Raw genomic sequence first — 17,707 nt, 5'->3', positions numbered from 1 at the left:
GATTTCTCACGAGTTGCAGCTCCACTTACAAGCTTGACTAGTAAAGATAAATTCCAATGGAATCAAGAAGCGGAAGCAGTATTTGAAGCCTTGAAGACATCGTTTGTCTCTGCACCAGTCTTATATTGTGTTGACTTTTCGAAGGCATTTTTTATGGAAACAGATGCATCAGATTTTGTCTTGGGTGCAGTTTTATCACAAATGGGATCAGATGACAAACTTCATCCAATAGCTTTTCATTCAAGAAAATTCTCAGCAGCCGAGATCAATTATGAGATCCACAATAAAGAACTTCTTGCGATCGTGGATTCCTTTCAAGAATGGCATCATTATCTAGAAGGCGCTTCTAGTCTAGTCATTGTATATATAGATCACAAGAACCTCGAGTATTTCATGTCAGTACGCGTGTTGAATCATCGTCAAGCTCGTTGGAGTATGTCTTTGTCAAGATTCGAGTTCATTATCACTTATCGGCCAGAAAAACAACAAGGTTTGTCCGATGCCCTATCTAGACGTTCTTATTTTGCACCAAAAGAAGGAGATGCAGCTTTTGAGCAACAAAGAACGGTCCTCTTGAAACCGGAGCAATTTCATCTCCGAGCAATGAAATCAACATTGACTGTTGTTTTAACTTTTCTCAAGCAAATCCAGTCCAGTATGTCCTCAGACCCTCTTGTTCATGATATCGAGAATAATTCTTTCAAGTCTCATGATCCTTCTAAGTTCGAGTTCAAGAATAATCTATTATATTTTGAAGGATGCCTATATGTTCCAGAAGAAGAAGCACGTTTACGTGTTCTTCAAGCACGTCATGACTTTCCAGCAGCAGGGCACTTTGGATATAATAAGACTTTGGAACTCATATCAAGAGATTTTTGGTGGCCACAAATGTGGAAGTCAGTCAAAGACTTTGTACAATCTTGTGATATTTGTTCAAGATCAAAAATTCCTCGTCATTGACCTTACGGACTTCTTCAGCCATTACCTATACCACAACAACCATGGTCTTCTATTTCTATGGATTTCATCACAAATCTCCCAAGCTCAAGATCTTATGATTCTATATTTGTGATAGTAGATCGTTTCACCAAGATGGTACATTTTGTGCTATGTACAAAATCTATCACAGGTAAAGAAACAGCTAAGCTTTTCATTGATAATATCTATCGCTATCATGGATTACCTAAAGATATCATAACGGATAGGGGAACTCAATTTGTATCAAGATTTTGGAGGACCCTTTTCAAGATTTTAAAAGTGGACATAAAGCTATCTTTGGCTTTCCATCCTCAAACTGATGGACAAACAGAGCGCGTAAACCAAGTCTTGGAGCAATATTTAAGGTGTACTATCAACTACCAACAAGATGATTGGACAACTCTTCTGCCATTGGCAGAGTTTGCTTATAATAATACGGTACATTCTTCCATGCAATAAACACCTTTCTTTGCCAATTATGGCTATCATCCACAACTTGATACTTTTGATTTTTCAAAAGTTGATAATCCTGCAGCAGAAGATATGGCAAATCGGTTGTCAGAGTTACATGCAATAATGAAGACGCAATTGAAGGAAGCTCAAGAACGACAAAAGATAAATGCAGATCTATATCATAAGGAGCAACCACAAATCAACGTGGGTGATAAGGTATGGCTACTTCGTCGCAATATCAAGACTACTCGACCTTGTGACAAGTTGGACTATCGTAGGCTTAGCCCCTTTTCTGTTTCTGAACAGATCAACCCAGTTGCATATCGGTTACATCTACCAGAGTCAATGAAGATCCATCCTGTATTCCACATGTCTCTTCTTGAACCATATAAGATAGTGGATATACAAGGAAAAAGACAAATGCCACCGCCTCCTACAGAAGTAGATAATAATGAAGAATTTGAGGTGGAAGAGATATTAGACTCAAGGCGGCGCCGAAATAAGCTGGAATATCTTGTTCATTGACGCGGATATGATATTAGTGAACGCACATGGGAGCCATCCAAGAATCTAACAAATGCATCAGCTAAAGTCAAAGTTTTTCATCAACGACATCCATCAAAACCAAGATGAAAATCTCTCTTATAAAAGAGACAAGATTGAGACAAGATAACATTCAATTTCCTATCCTTGTTTGTAACTTCTTTGCATTTTTGACGCTAATTAGATGGAGAGCCAACAACCAACGGATTCAACTCAAGAACCTTCGTTTGCTGAACTACCGGACGAGACATTACGATTGTCACAACCTTCAAGAGGACGCAATCGAGATGAAGATCTTCAAGAACGACATGTTCTTCCTCGAATAGATGGTGAGATACAACGCGTTTGGTATCACGATTTGGGAAGGGTCTCCCGATGTTTGGTGATTTTGCTAGAGGTAGGAACAACTCCTGATGGTGTTCCAAATATTCTATTCGAAGGAAGTTACGAAGGCCTCAACAATGATCAAATAACTGGGTGGTCTTCCCGCCCTGGTATGGGACACTACCGATGGTTGAGAGGCCCTATCAATCATCTTCGAAGAGAACAAAGATCAGAGTATGTGGCGAATACAATTCGTCGCATCATAGATTTCCTCAACATATGATGACCGCTCCTCGTGGAACTCGTCCTTAGAAGGGGGGGTAATGTCACGGACATAATCATGTAAGCTAGTAATTATATATACAATTAGGTAGAAGTAAGTAAAAATAGGTAAAAGTAAGTTAATTCTATAGTATTTAATATGAAAGCTTCTTAGAAGCTTCATAGACGCTGCTTTGACTTCATAGGTGTCTTTAATTGACTTTTTGGATTAGAAACGTGGTCAACAAGTTGGCCATGTGCCACACATATTGTTAGCTTGAAGATCAAGCTAACTATGTGGCCCACACGATGAAAAACTTGCCTTGTAAGTCAAGGCATGTGTCCTACAAAGTCAACACATATTAGAGGTCCTATAGAACGTCGCCACGTAGCCCCTAGTTAGATAGTATATATAGAGACAAGAGTGAAGGCTTCTTCACTCTTGTCAACTCCTTTCTTGCTCCTAGTCCAGGTTCAAGAGTCTTTAGTTTCTTGTCTTGTGGCAATAGCCATTCTAATTTCTTTTTAATATACATACTTGTTTATATTTTGACTTATTATATCGAGATAGCTTTTTTGTGTATATTTTCCCTCATCGAGTCTTTGTCCTTGATACAAATTCGGCTAGCGACAAATATGTGGTCCAATCGTCTTGCTGATAGTTGATACTCCATCGTAAGTATTCTTTCAAGACTTGGTTCCCCCGTTTCGTTTGGCCGTCAGTTTGAGGATGAAAAGCTGAAGAAAGCTTGATATCCACTTTCAGTATCTCAAAGAGAGATCTCCAAAACTTTGATACGAACTGGGTTCCTCGATCTGATATGAAATCATCTGGTAGTCTATGATAACGATACACATTATTGAGAAAGAGCCTTGCTGTGACTTCACTAGATGATGTCTTCTTGCAAAAGACAAAGTGCGCCATTTTTTTAAGTTGATCTACCACAACAAAGATGCTATCAAATGAGTTCGATGATGGCAAGTCCGTGATGAAGTCCATGGAAATTGAAGACCATGGTCGACGTAGAATCGGCAATGGCTGTAAGAGTCCATAAGGGCGATGTCGAGGATTCTTGGATGTTGAACAGATGTCACAGGAGAGGACAAAATCTTTCACATCCTTCCACATTTGGGGCCACCAAAAATCTCGAGAAATAAACTCTAAGGTCTTGTTGAATCCAAAATGTCCCGCAGTTGGAAAATCGTGGCGAGATTGAAGAACTCGGAGTCGTGCTGGTCCTTTTGGGATATATAACCACTCTTCAAAGTATAAAAGATCTCCCTCCACCTTGAACTTGTCGTCATTGGCATGCTGCTTAATATCAATGGCTACACAATCTTCAATGGTCACTGCACGTACCTGATTCAGGAAGTCAGCATCAATTGGCAAAATAGTAGCGCAAAGCTGAAATTACTTTGGCTTCAACAATGTCGTGCATTGTTGATCAAACGCTACTTCTCCAGCCTTTGGTACAAGATACGATCTCTTCGATAAGGCATCAGATAGGCCTTGCTGCTTTCAAGATTGATAAGTGATAACAAAATCAAACCTAGATAGCAACATACTCCACCGAGCTTGACGTCGATTTAGAACTCGAGCCGACATGAAATACTCCAAATTCTTGTGATCTGTATATACGGTCACTAGATGTGCAGCTCCTTCAAGAAAGTGACGCCATTCTTGGAAAGAATCCACTATAGCAAGAAGTTCCTTATCGTGGATCTCATAATTGATTTTAGCAGTAGAGAACTTTCGAGAATAGAATGCAACTGGATGGAGCTTCTTGTCTTCTCCCATTTGTGAAAGTACAGCTCTTAAAGCAAAATCCGAAGCATCAGCTTCTAAATAAAAGGCCTTTGTAAAGTCTGGATGTACCAAGATTGGAGCCGTAGTAAATGCGGTCTTCAGGTCTTGAAATGCCTTCTCTGCTAGAGGTCCCCATTCCAGCTTATCCTTGCATGTCAACTGAGTGAAGGGAGCAGCAACTTGAGAGTAATTTTTGATAAAGATCCGATAGAAGTTAGCAAAACCAAGAAAGCATTGTACGTCTCTAACCATCTTCGGAACCTCCCAAGACACGATTGCTTCTACCTTCTTGGGGTCCATCTTCAAGCCTTTCGTAGTCGCAACAAATCCCAAAAACTCCATTTCTATTTAGTGAAATAAATACTTCTCCAACTTGGCATATAGTCCTCGCTCGCGTAGTTTCTCCAAGACTAAACGAATGTTTTTTTTATGCTCTTCCTCATTTTTGGAGAATATCAAAATATCATCTAAATAGATGACAACAAAATCATCAAGGTGCTCTCGGAAAATATCATTCATCATATGTTGAAAGACCACTGGAGCATTGGTAAGACCAAAGGGCATGACATTATACTCAAAATGGCCATACCTTGTATGGAACGCTGTCTTCCACTCATCTCCTTCCCTGATTCGTACGAGGTTGTAAGCTCCCCTTAGATCAATTTTTGTAAAGATCCTTGCACGTCCAAGTTGTTCTAAGAGACCAAAAATCAAGGGTAACGGATAACGATTCTTCTTTGTTACCTTGTTGAGGCCTCGATAGTCCACGCACATCCGCAATGAGTCATCTTTCTTCTTCACAAATAAGATGGATGCTCCAGCTGACGATTTTGAATGACGGATGAAGTTCTTGGCTAAATTCTCGTCGATGTACTTCCGCAACTCCACCAACTCTGTCTGCGATAGATTGTAGATTGGGCCAAAAGGCGGTTGTGCTCCTTCCTACAAGTCTATGGTGCAATCATATGGTTTGTGTTCTGGTAGTATGTCGGCATTTTTCTTTTGAAATACATCTTTAAAATCCTTATATTGCTCTGGTATACTTGCTGTCGAGATCTTCTCCCCAGTAGTTGGAGTCGCATAAATGACAAACAGTGTGCCTTCCTTGGACAATCTTATAAATGCTCTTGCTCCAATAAATAAAGATTTCTCTATTCAAGATTTTCTACTAGGCTTGCTCTTAGGTGGTTTTGTAGGAAAGATTATCTTCCGCAACTTCCAATCTATGGATGGGTTATGCTTTTCCAACCAGGAAAGACAAAGAATAACAGGATTTGATGGGGTTCTAATAATATTGAAAATAATATGACTACTATGGCTCTTAAACGTCACTTCTATAGGTTCTGATTCATGGGTGACACTACCAGACAATAAAGGTCGTCCATCTATGACCTCAACGTGAATAGGTTTGAATTTTTGTACTAAAGGGATCTTATGACGCTTTGCGACTTCTTCATCTAAGAAACAAGCAGATGTTCCTGAATCTAATAATGCTAAGGTTCTCAGTTTCTGAGGGCCAATAAGCAAAGGGATTGTAAAAAAAAGGGCAGGTTGAGCGGAAAGAAAAGAACCTGGTTGTTGTTGCAATATTTCACTGTCCAGCCGCACGGTTCGTATTGTGGCTGGGCATCCTTGTTTTCCTGAATAAACGCACCCCTAGTCTTGATAATACGTCGATTTTGCTTCTTAGGGCAGTTTCCAACTTTGTGGCCTTCTTCACCACAATACAAGTATAGACCTTCCTCCATACGTCGCTTTTTTTCTTCTAGAGTAAGAGATTTAACACGTACCGCATCAATTTGCATGTCTTCTACCTCTGAATGTGAATTCACGGTGCTTGCCGACATAGTTGGGGTGTGGCAAACCATATGTTGTCTTGAACGTTGGTCTTGGCGATGTTGAAATAGGCGGTTATCGCACTTCACAGCTTCGCTAATAGCTTCATTGAGCATTTGCGGATCAGAAAGAGTTAACAGCAAATCCTTCACATCGTCCCTTAAACCCCAATAGAATTGACTCATCAACGCTTCTTCGTCCCAATTGATGTCGTATGCTAATTGCCTGAAGTTCGATGCATAGACTGATGTAGAACACATCCCTTGTCGTAGTAACCGGATCTTTGTTGTAGCCCATCGAACCTTGTCGTATTCACCAAATGCTTCCACAAATGCCTCCAAAAAGGTTTCAAAGTTGTTTAGTATGGACGATCGTTTCTCAAACAAAGGAGCAAACCATGATAGAGCTTGTCCTGTAAGTAAGGTTCCAACAAGCCCAACACGTGACTCCTCCATTGGATAGCGTTCGGGCTGTAAAACTGTTATCAACCTGATTTGGTTGATGAATCCTCAAAACTTGGAACGTGTACCATCGAACTTGTCCGGAAGGCTAACTCGGGGTTCCTTATGTTGTAGAACCAGCAGTGCTTGTCGAACCTGAGGCAAAGTTGCTTCTCCCAGTGTAGAAGTTTGAGGCTGGTACAACATAGATTGTGCCATCCCAAATGCTCCATCATTAAGAAGCCTTGCCACCACTCCTTCAATCTCTGCAGTTCTTTGCGATAACGTAGCGAGGGCATTCATGATAGCATCTAACATAGACTCTGAACTTTCCGTCATACTAATGTCTTGACCCCCGACCATTCTAAGAGAAGGACAAAAATGACTCTACAAGAAGACAATATTGGTTTAAAGGAGGGTACTCCGCAACCTCTAAAATGCCTTAAGAGCTTCAAGAAAAGGGGTAATCCACTCTCTCCAAGAACAATAAGACTCCAATATTGTAACAAAAGAAGTATCAATTTAGAGGAGGGTAATCCGCAACCTCTAAAGTGCTAGTACACTTCCAAGTAGAGGAGTAATCCACACTCTAACAAAGAAGAAACTAGCTTTGATATCTGAGGTGAGTGAAGTCTCGACAAACTGTCATGGATACAGAAATACAGATTTGAGATCTAACAAGAAGTTCAAGAAGAACTGGCAAGAACTAGATTAATCAGATGAATACAAGAACAACACCAGAGAGGTGAACTAGAGCTCCAAGAGATGTGTTGTCAAGACTGAAGAACTCTTCAGCCTCGATTCCAATATATACTCTTATTTAGGAAGCTTCTCAAGCAACTTCTATCAACTAGGAAGCTTCTAGAAGGTTCCAGAGACTTGCTTCTAGAAGGTTCTAGAAACTTATCTCTAGAAGGTTCTAAGGACTATGTCCCTAACATCTTCTACCAACTAAGGAGCTTTTAGAAGGTTCCAAAGACTTGCTTCTAGAAGGTTCTAGAAGCTTGTCTCTAGAAAGTTCTAGAAACTTGTCTCTAGAAGGTTCTAAAGACTATGTCCCTAACAATGACGTATAGTTGAAGTAGTTTAGACACTATCACCCAAAGCTCATGTTAAAGATGATACAAGTCTTTTCATCTTTTAGAGCAAAGATATTATGGAAAGAAAATATACAAAGCTTCTACAATAATTTAAGTGAATTATATACATTATATAGATATCTTTTTGATAAGATGTAGATTTGTGACGAATTTGATGTGCAAGTAGGATGAAATAGTTATGCACTTGTCATAGCTCAAAGAAATGTTCATTGGATAAATCTCACTATTTTAAATTTTTTTAAAAATGGCTTTGGATTTTAGTTTGTATGAACATAATAAAATTAGACATATCATCTTTTTACATTTTTAGAAGGAAGTTTTTTTTACCAAAACTATATAAAACAATGCAAGACAAGTGCAATGATAACAATACAATCTACAACTTAAATGTTTGGTTATTTGTTCACTATATAGATTTTTTATTTTATTAAAAGCATAAAACAACTTGGTGGCATTTTTCTTATTCAAAGACATCTATTGTTCATTGATGGATATGCAAACCATAATATCACTGAAATAGTAAAATTAGTATAAGAAGTAGGATTGGACATTCTAACTCTATTTTCTCACACATTCTATGCTATGTAATTTCTATATACATGTGTCTTTGGACCATTCAAGACTTATTTCAAAGAGTATCTAAATTATTGGGTATCTAAAAGCCTATACAAAAATAAATTCTTCTACATTAGATGTTCTTAAGTTTGAAGTGGATTTTAACTATGAACATTATTATCAAAGGCTTCAATTCTATAAAAATCTTTGAATTGGATAGAATGACAATTGACAAATACCTAAGCCTAAACAAAATATATACTCAAGCTATTAAACAAGTTGGATATGGAAAAAATAATGTATATAGGAAAATTGGAAATTCTATAAAGCATAAAGATAAAAGTAGGTTGGACATGGGATCAACTAGTGTAGATGTATATGCCTTAATGTTTAACAATAGTATAGCTAACTTAGAGCTAACTCCAAATTTTACTATCAAACACTTTTTTTGTTGAGGCAAACATGTTCAATTTAGAATTGGCAAAAGAAATTAGCAAATTAGACTATGCTTACATTAACCTAAAATCTATAATTTTCTTTCCAACTTTGCCTACTATCACAAAAAGACTCAATCAAAGGAGATGCAATGTGGATCTCAATATAGTTTTTTCTGAATAATTAATATTAACTTTAAAGGCATATATGAGGATCATGTAGCAAATCTAGGAATAAAATCTTGAACAAACAAGGAAGAAAAGAAGAATGCAAATTAAAAAAGAAGAGTTAAAATGAAAAAAATTAGAAGAAAGAGAAGAAAAGAGAATACAAAAAGAAGCTTACTAGTGCAAGGTAGTGGAAAGGCATGCCTCAAGGCATATGAGCCAAAAGTTGCAGGCAATAAGGTGGCATATCCAAAGCTGCAATGGCAAGCCATATAGATGAAGACTTGCATATTACAAGCAACGAGGGGGTCATGGAGAAGTATGCTTAAACTCCAACATGGAGTATAGAGGAGAGACAAAACTCTAGGCCTCTCTTTTAACATGTGCCTTTACCATATACTTATTTGCAAGCTGCATCATACAATTTAGAATATGTGTTCTTATCATAGATTGATTGACAAGCTATATCATAAAGTTTGTAATACATATAAGTCTCACAATTAGTAATTAGCACTCTATTTGCAAATTTTGTCACCCCTATACAATCCATGTTGCAATCATAACAAATGCCTATGATTATGAACCTCACACACTTATAACAGTTTCTTCTATCTTACCTTATGCAATGTACATGGTTTATACAACAGAATATTGGAAAGAAAGCTTGAAGGAATTGTTGGAGCAAAAGTAGAAGTAGAAGATAAGCAAACTAAGATTTGAAGATAAGTAAGAATTAAAAGATATTGTTGCAAAAATCTCACAATGAACTAGTTGGTTATTTATAATTGGATGTTTAAATTAAAGTTGTGTCATCTATACATATTATCATCCTTAGATAGCACAGCATAACCAACCATTGTTAGTAAAGCATATGACGACAATGTTACAAACAGAATCTTCACTTCAATAATTTATAGTAATTTTGTTTTTGGAGAAAAAATTGTAAAAAATTATGAAATCCTTTTGAAATCTAATTTGTCTTAATCGTACCTGTACCCATACTGCAGATATGATAAATTGCTTAACTGGTCGGGAATGGGTCGTCTACCTTAGACCTACGTTAACTTCCTCTGGCCTGCAATTTCACAGCGGTGGCATTCCAAAAAAGACTTCATCGCCGACTGGAGATTTTGCCTCAAAGCATTTTTTGGCTACAGAACTACGTACAAGCAACCAAGTTTTGGATTCAATCATCATATCAAACTAACAAACGTTGTAGCGATAGTCGACCGCGATTAGAATGTCCTGATTTCTGCAATTCACAACATAAGAAAGTTCACGGACACGGATATTAAGTGCTTACCTCTTTCGAGAACGGCATGCAGGTGTTCGGCTAGCCTCAAGATAGATAAACGCATCAGGAACTAACTCAGGAAGTTCTGATACAATTGGGTTAAACCATGAGTCATATATACTGATTTCCATCTCATTCATCCACTTCGCCTCGTGTACTGCACGTACAAAGACTTGCCTCTTGACACAGAAATATCGGTATCATATAAATACGTTTATGCCCGACCATTTTTCTAAGTGCTCCGAAAAGCGTCAAATAATGTCTTGAATATTATCATTCGAGCACTGAAGATTTTACGCTCCATTAAGCGCAAGGTTGTGAAGCTATGGACAGATTCCCGCTCCTGCATTAGACTTGTTACAAATATGTGGTTCTGAAATGTGTACTCATATTGTTTGAGCTCCTTATAAAATGCTTCGAGGATGTTGTGATGGTTAGCACCGACATCTTGCCTCTTTCCAACAGGTTCAAGAAACATATTTGTTTGCATGCGCCGTGGCAATTGAGCCAAATAATTGTCTTTTTCGTTCGAACAGTCTCCCTACCCCATAGACAATTTTTTTTTACTGAATAAAAATGTTAGGAAAGACAACTTCAAAGCTTCTCCAGCTAGGCACGACCGAATGCAACAAAGATTAATTCAAGCATTCATATAAGAGTCTTTTGGAAAAAACACTCTTGATAGTATCACGTTATATTAAAAAATTCAAGTTATGCGGGTAATTTAAACTCCGTACGAGTACATGCTTTAATTGTCCTTCGCCTTGTGATAAATTAGTACCACAATTCTTAACCTTCTTCCAAGTAAACCTGCTCAAGAAAAAAAAATATCACGATTTCTTTTCTCAATCACTGCAATGATGATTGTCACTGTTTTATGCTTTAGAGGTAACATCTGGGCTGAATTACCAGCTGCGTTGGCCTCCCTTGTAGATGCATCTGCCTCTCTTTCCTCATAAGAAGAAGTTTCCCCATCTACTTCAGCTTTAAAGAGATGCGGCCTCTGTGAAATCAAAGCGCCCTTCGCAAACACTCACCTGATCCACTGAAAGAACACAATCTACATGCTCTCTGGCTTTGGCAGCTGCTCTTAGGACTCCGCCACGTTTATCCGTGGAAATTAGCGACGTGCAAAAATACTCATGAAAAGCTTATCCGCGTTATACATGAACCAGATGCTTTGCCAAGAGTAGCCCTTAATGCCCGGATTGCACTTCAATCCATCCCAACTCTTCGATAGAGACTTGGCATGCTCATCTTGTCTTTGCACTTGCTTATCCCTTTCAATGAAACAAGAATTGAACAATTTCTCTCATCCTATACAAACGACCTCTTCTCATAAAGAAACGTATCAAACAGCTTCCGCTTCCCTAGAGTGTTTATAAATCCTTCTGATGGTAGCATCAATGAAGTCGCTGAACCTCGCGGCTGAAACGTTTGCGCTATCGTGCACCTGGATGCCGAAGTAAGCAGTAAAACTGGCCGTGGTAGAATTAACAGCAGCCAATAGTGACCACTCTCAACTTAATAACTCCAAGTGCATCTCCATCTACAACGCTACGACACGTCTGGAGAGCGAAAATTTGACTGAAAACTATTTAAAATCCTGAGTTCAGCGCTCCATGTTGCAGAACGCGAGTTCTCGAGCTACTTCAGTCCAAATCAGCGCCAAAAGACAGCCAAATCTTTGCACGAAGGTGTGAGAAGATTACGGACTTCAACATGGTTAGTTTCCGTGCGAATATAGATTTCAGAAAATGTTCGTATATGACATTTCTCAAATTCTTGAAGATCAACGATTTAAAAAATCTATAAATCCGTAGATTTTATAATTATATTTGTAGATCTTTGAAATATGTTTATTTGTAATATATTTGTGGTTGTGTATATTCTTAGTTTAGGTTTTTTTGTAATATATTTGTAGTTTGTGATAAACAAAGAAGACACAATTTGTTTGTCTTTACAAAAACGTGTTGCTAAAGAAACAACATGACTTCTCAATTGTTATCAAATTTTGTTAGGATTATATTTCATCAGACTTCACTTTGCAAGTTATCTAAAAATTCAGTAAAAATGTTTGTTTCACTTTTAATTCCTATTCTTTAAAAATAACAATTGAAAAATTAAAAATTAAAAATTAAATTTACCATAATAATAAATAAGATCAAAGCTAGTTAACTAAGTATTGAACCAACTTTGAAAGTGCAACATTAACCATAGGTACTACAACTGAACAATATATTTATTTTCATTTGTCTGCACATCAAAACTCTTTTAAAATTCCAACTACAGCCAACTTTCAAACTTTTTAAAGGCTACAGTATTTTAAATCCTACAATCCAAAGATGAATTCATCCACAAAACAGTTGTTAGAGCACTGAGTATCATCATATACAAACAATGACTAGAAACTTGAGAGTACAAATAAAAAAATGCACTTAGGAATAAAAATTATGTACTGTATGTATGTAGTGCATTTTTTTGTGTTTCTAATTTTTAGAATTAAGCAAACCAATGTCCTTAATGTGTATATATATATATATATATATATGTATATACAAATTTATTTATTTAGGAGAATGTTAATTAGACTCATGTTTTTACCAAATCAACCCATCCTTGATGAAGAATATGGCAATCATGATGAATGTGGTTGGTTTTCATTGGTTGCAGATCCAATTGGGAAAAAAGGAATCTAGAGGTCATTTCTCTTTTTCATGATGGTTAGAATGGGTCCCCTATATTTAATTCTATTACTTGTAATTAATTACGAATTTGGACCACAATTTTGGAGTAGCAATCTCACATTAAACCTCTTTTCAACGGGGTCTGACTATTTTTAAAATTTATAATCCACGTGGACATATTGAATGCATTCCACTTACAGGGAGGGTCTTAAACCACTAGCACGTGGATAGAAGAATGCCGGTAAAGGGCCTGACTGACTTGCGGGGTGCGAATGAATGAATGAACGAACAATAGTCATCGATCATCCATGAGTCGCAGAGGATGACTTTGCATTGTCATCCACCGTGAAGGTTTTCAGAGAGAGAGAGAGAGAGAGAGAGAGTTATAAGGGCCTGGGAGCATATGGCTCAACCCTCGTTGCAGACTTTTCCCCAGGTTGCCGTGCGTTGCTGCTGCGGCGCCATTGCCACCGCTGTCGTCGTTGTTGCGCTCGCCTTGCATTTGCTCTCTACTCTTGGCTATCCTTCCCTCTTATCGCTCCTCGATTTTGTCTCGTCCGTTGTGGTGCAGTGTTGTTACCACTAGCTTCGGGGTCATTAGGTTCTTCCCGATTTTCGAGGAGGGCTACTGTGGCTGGGGAACTACATCGACTCGGTGAGTGCTGCGCAATCAAGATTCGCGACTGTTGTGTTTTAGGTTTTCTTGGTGCTTCTGTGTTGTGGATAAACTCGTGGACGGTTCTTGTCGTTGATTGACTTGTTCTGCCTCTGTTGTGCAACGCGCGGCATTATCACGATGAGTTTTTGTTGACCTGTTTAGTTTTCGATTGTGCTGGTTGATGTAGCAGTCCCTGGTCTTGAATCTTATCGTAAGAGCCTTACTCAAACCTTGGTATTGGTGTAGGGTCTTTGGCTATGACCTAGTCGTTGTAACTTTGTAGATTTTGTTGCCGTCAAATGCTCGAGAATGTTTTGCTGCCTTTCCGTTTTATATTTTCCTTGTTTTTATTATGGATAATGCGCAGGAAAATAAACTTTGTGGTCATGATTTTTTTGAGCTGATTCCATACATCTTTTAGGGCATGTGTCATCAACGTTCAATGTTTGACCCGTTCCTCGACATACCGACGACTTGTATTTTCATCTGGATTTTGTTTGGACACATGTTTGAAGTGATCAAGTCGTCGCTTGCATTTTTACTTATGAAATTGAGGATTTCGTGTTGTATTTCTAATGGATTCTATCCCGTGTTTCCGTGGTGTGTTTGTCCCTCTCTTGTTATATATGTGTTGGGTTTGTGCGAGGTCACTATGTACTCGTCACCCGTGATCCCTTAGATTCGAGACCGTATCATTTGACTTGGCTTTAGCATCTAGTGCAGAAAACGCTAGATGTTTTTAAAAGTGTCCGTTTTAGTAAATACTTGCCACGCTTAATTTCTAGGTGTTTGGTGAGAAAAACCAAGATAAGGCGTAGAGAATAAGTGCATGAGGTTTGAATCCCCTGAATTTGACTCTATCTGCTGAGTATTGGTTCTTTAGCTGGGGACAGCTCACTGTGTGGTTCGAATCAACTACAGTTTGTTGCAACAATACGATTCAGCGTCACCAAAATTATGTTTTTGTATACCCTTATGCTCAGCTCATTCTGCTGACAGGTCGGGTCCGCTATCTCAGAGGAGTCGGCAATTTTGCGGAGAGTACTAAGTCGCCCGGTCCTTAATCATTGCAAGTAATTTTCGTAACAGTTTTAAGGGAGTTCCCGCTCAAGGATCATGGATGATGATTGGGGTAAGTTTCTTTGTTCCCTTTCTGTGCTTTGTCGTCCTTTTGCGTTAAAGCACTGAAAGTGGTTCTGTTGTACTTCTCTGTGTCGGGGCACAATGATTCAGATCTTGCACACCTTCCGTTTGTCTTTTCAGATGCCGAAGATTTTACTCCCTTGCCGCCTGTGTTGGCCAAGGAGGCAACTCAAGTGAAGAGCCAATGGGATGACGAAGATGCCGAGGAGGAACCAGTAGAAGAGAAGCCCAAAGTTGTACGTGTCTTTTGAATCTGTGAACCATGAGATAACATATGTGCCACTTTTTCCTTCTATTTTAAGGACATGATTTTATTTAGAATTACACCTATTTAATTTATATTTTCTTTTTATGTCTTGAATTCAAAGGCTATCTTGCAACCATTACATTGTCATCAGTTTATTTAGTGCTCGGCTTTGATGTAATTTATGCCGAATATTTCTGGTAATACTGTAAAGAAGGCTAGCATGTATATGCTGTTCGATCCGTACGCTTTTTCTGGTGTCATCATGATGGGATGGGGAGGTCTTGACAGTGAGTTGCATTTTGTGCAGGTTGCTGTACCCAAACCCAAGGCTGAGAAGAAAAAGGAGAAGCCGAAGAAGGCAACTAGCGATGAAGGGGTCCTTTCCGACCCATTGGCGGAGAAGCTTCGACAACAAAGGTACCAAGTTGTAAAATTAAAGCTGGTCATTTAACTTATGTTTTCCTTAGTGAGCAGCTATTATTATTCATCTATTCGGCTTATTTGAATACATGAACCTGTGAGATTGTTCTTTTAGCCAGGAGCACTGAATAGTGGTTTTTATTTTAGTCATCCCCTTGGAATTGTTTTGCAGTACACTTCTCATGGAACTTTACTGCTGTGCATATGTTGTGGGACATCATTACACACATTTTTAAGGTTAAGTTTTTGTGCTGATGAATTTGCTGTGACGTTCAATAGGCTGGTTGAGGAAGCCGATTATCAAAATACATCTGAGCTATTTGGAGGCAAGACTCGAGGTGGTCGTAGTTTAGAGGATTTTATTCCTAAGTCCGAGGATGACTTTCTGGAGTATGCTGAATTGCTTGCCCAGAAGATAAGACCATTTGAGGTATTTTATATGCAGTCTCACCTAATGGGGGTAATCTACATAAGCATCTGAATTTAAGTGCAGCTATTAGCTTGCTTGTCTTTGCTTTTATTGTACTTCATATACGTGCTACTCGCCTCATCCTGTTGATTCCGGCGTGTACGTATTTGATTGCATCCTCTCTGTCCAGGTATCTGTGAAGTTTTTATCTGTTACGTTATAGAAACGGTAAAAATAGTCAAAGTAGAACATATTTTACTGTTTATATTGGTTTGCTGGTTCAACCTGATTTTCACTTGCATTCGTATGGGCTATGTGCAATGTTTACAGAAAAGTTTTCATTATATGACGCTTCTTAGAGCAATCATGCGTCATTCAGTTGCAAACATGAAAGCTTCTGATGCTAAGGAGATTGCATCAAGTATGACCGTTATTGCCAACGAGAAATTGAAAGCGGAGAGGGACGCCACTGCAGGAAAAAAGAAAACAGGTAGGTGACTGCATGGTCATGTCTGAAGGTGACGGTCAAATTTCTGAAAGCAATTTTCTATAAGAACCTGCACCAGTCCGTGATGGTTTGTAATTCTCTATTTCTTCGTCTATGTCCCAATATCTGGTCATTTTCGTCTTTCATTTTCTGGATGGGGTTTTGTGATCTTTGCTAACTTTTAGTTTGGATACAACAGGTGCGAAGAAGAAGCAGCTTATTGTTGATAAGCCAGACGATGATGGAATGGGTGGAGTTTCTTACGATGCAGTAGATGATTACGACTTCATGTAGTACTGTTAGTACCGTTTAAATATGTGTCAATGGACCATCATTGTAGTCTCGTTGAGTGGCTCGGTTAGGCAAGCATACATTAGAGTACAGAGTGCGGCAGTTTTGCTACGAACACATTGCTGTTAGTTACCCTAGTTTCGGCAATATTTTTGTGTTACATGTCAGGATGTGTGTTTCTGTCTACCTGAAATTTGGGAGATCTTTCAAACCTCCCAAATGGCTTCTGCCCGCTGCCACGGTCAAAGGGTCTCCTCACTGTTTGTTTCAAGCGGATCTATCGAAGCTGCGATGCTTTGATATTCTTTTTATACTGAAAGTTATGAGATGCAGGGAATCGTGACACTCCTTATGTGACGTGAAAAGCTGAAAATTGTACCTTAATTCGATTCTCCCGTTGGGCTTCAAACTAACTAAATTGTGATTTTATTAGATTGGTGTTTGTGGATGTCTAGATGAAACCTGTGCATCAGGAATATTGTGCTTCTGTTCTTTACTCATCACACCTGAAACATAATTTTATGAATAATTTTAGTATATTTTCCACGAAGTATATGCCACTTTGCAAACTTCTTCATCGAATCGTTTAAATGCAATGTCATCAAGTAGTAGCTCGGAAAAACCCACATCAATTATACGAATCTGAGCAGATGATTCGAATCTAATTACAGCCAAATCAGTGTACCATTTCCTTGAAAGCTCCCTTTCAAAAACGCTCCTTCATCATTGACACCAAGCTAAAGACAACTCACCACATGAAAAAATGTTAAAGTACATGAATTTTGCCGTGAGTTACCCAAGTACTCTCACAGCAACAAAGTGCAGACACACAGGTGTCCGAAATTTTGGATGGGTGTATTATCCACAAAGTATTGGGGAGGAATGGGAGAATTGAAATTGAAATGGACCATTCAATCATTATAAATTGAGCTAATCTCAATGACCTTGAACACCCTCTGATGTCCACGGATTAGGGTCGAATATTAAAGACGAACATTGTACATGCAATCTCCTATCATTGTGTTGCGTGGTCCATGCGAGGCTTACCTCAGACAACAACAGCAACCGAATCAGTCTATTCCATTCCACTGCCACTACCTGTAAAAAGTTACTGAATATTGTGCCCTGCGTGGAAGTACTCATGTATACGATTGTGAGTTATCTTACTCCAT

At 38.5% G+C, this 17,707-nt stretch overlaps 1 protein-coding gene across 1 annotated transcript; it reads left to right on the top strand.

Moving 5' to 3' along the window:
- The first annotated feature begins 13,311 nt into the window (after nucleotides 1–13,311).
- On the top strand, nucleotides 13,312–16,967 carry LOC112281796 (uncharacterized). The gene is made up of 7 exons (XM_024518689.3): nucleotides 13,312–13,535; nucleotides 14,538–14,670; nucleotides 14,802–14,917; nucleotides 15,236–15,345; nucleotides 15,628–15,778; nucleotides 16,088–16,247; nucleotides 16,444–16,967. The coding sequence occupies exons 2-7, from the start codon at nucleotides 14,655–14,657 to the stop codon at nucleotides 16,536–16,538; spliced, it is 648 nt and encodes a 215-aa protein (XP_024374457.1). The 5' UTR covers nucleotides 13,312–13,535; nucleotides 14,538–14,654; the 3' UTR covers nucleotides 16,539–16,967.
- The last annotated feature ends 740 nt before the right edge of the window (nucleotides 16,968–17,707 follow it).

The sequence above is a fragment of the Physcomitrium patens genome, chromosome 4 (assembly GCF_059467195.1).
Source record: "Physcomitrium patens ecotype Gransden chromosome 4, ASM5946719v1, whole genome shotgun sequence".
Taxonomy (NCBI): Eukaryota; Viridiplantae; Streptophyta; class Bryopsida; order Funariales; family Funariaceae; genus Physcomitrium; species Physcomitrium patens.
This window is presented reverse-complemented; position numbering and strand designations above follow the sequence as displayed.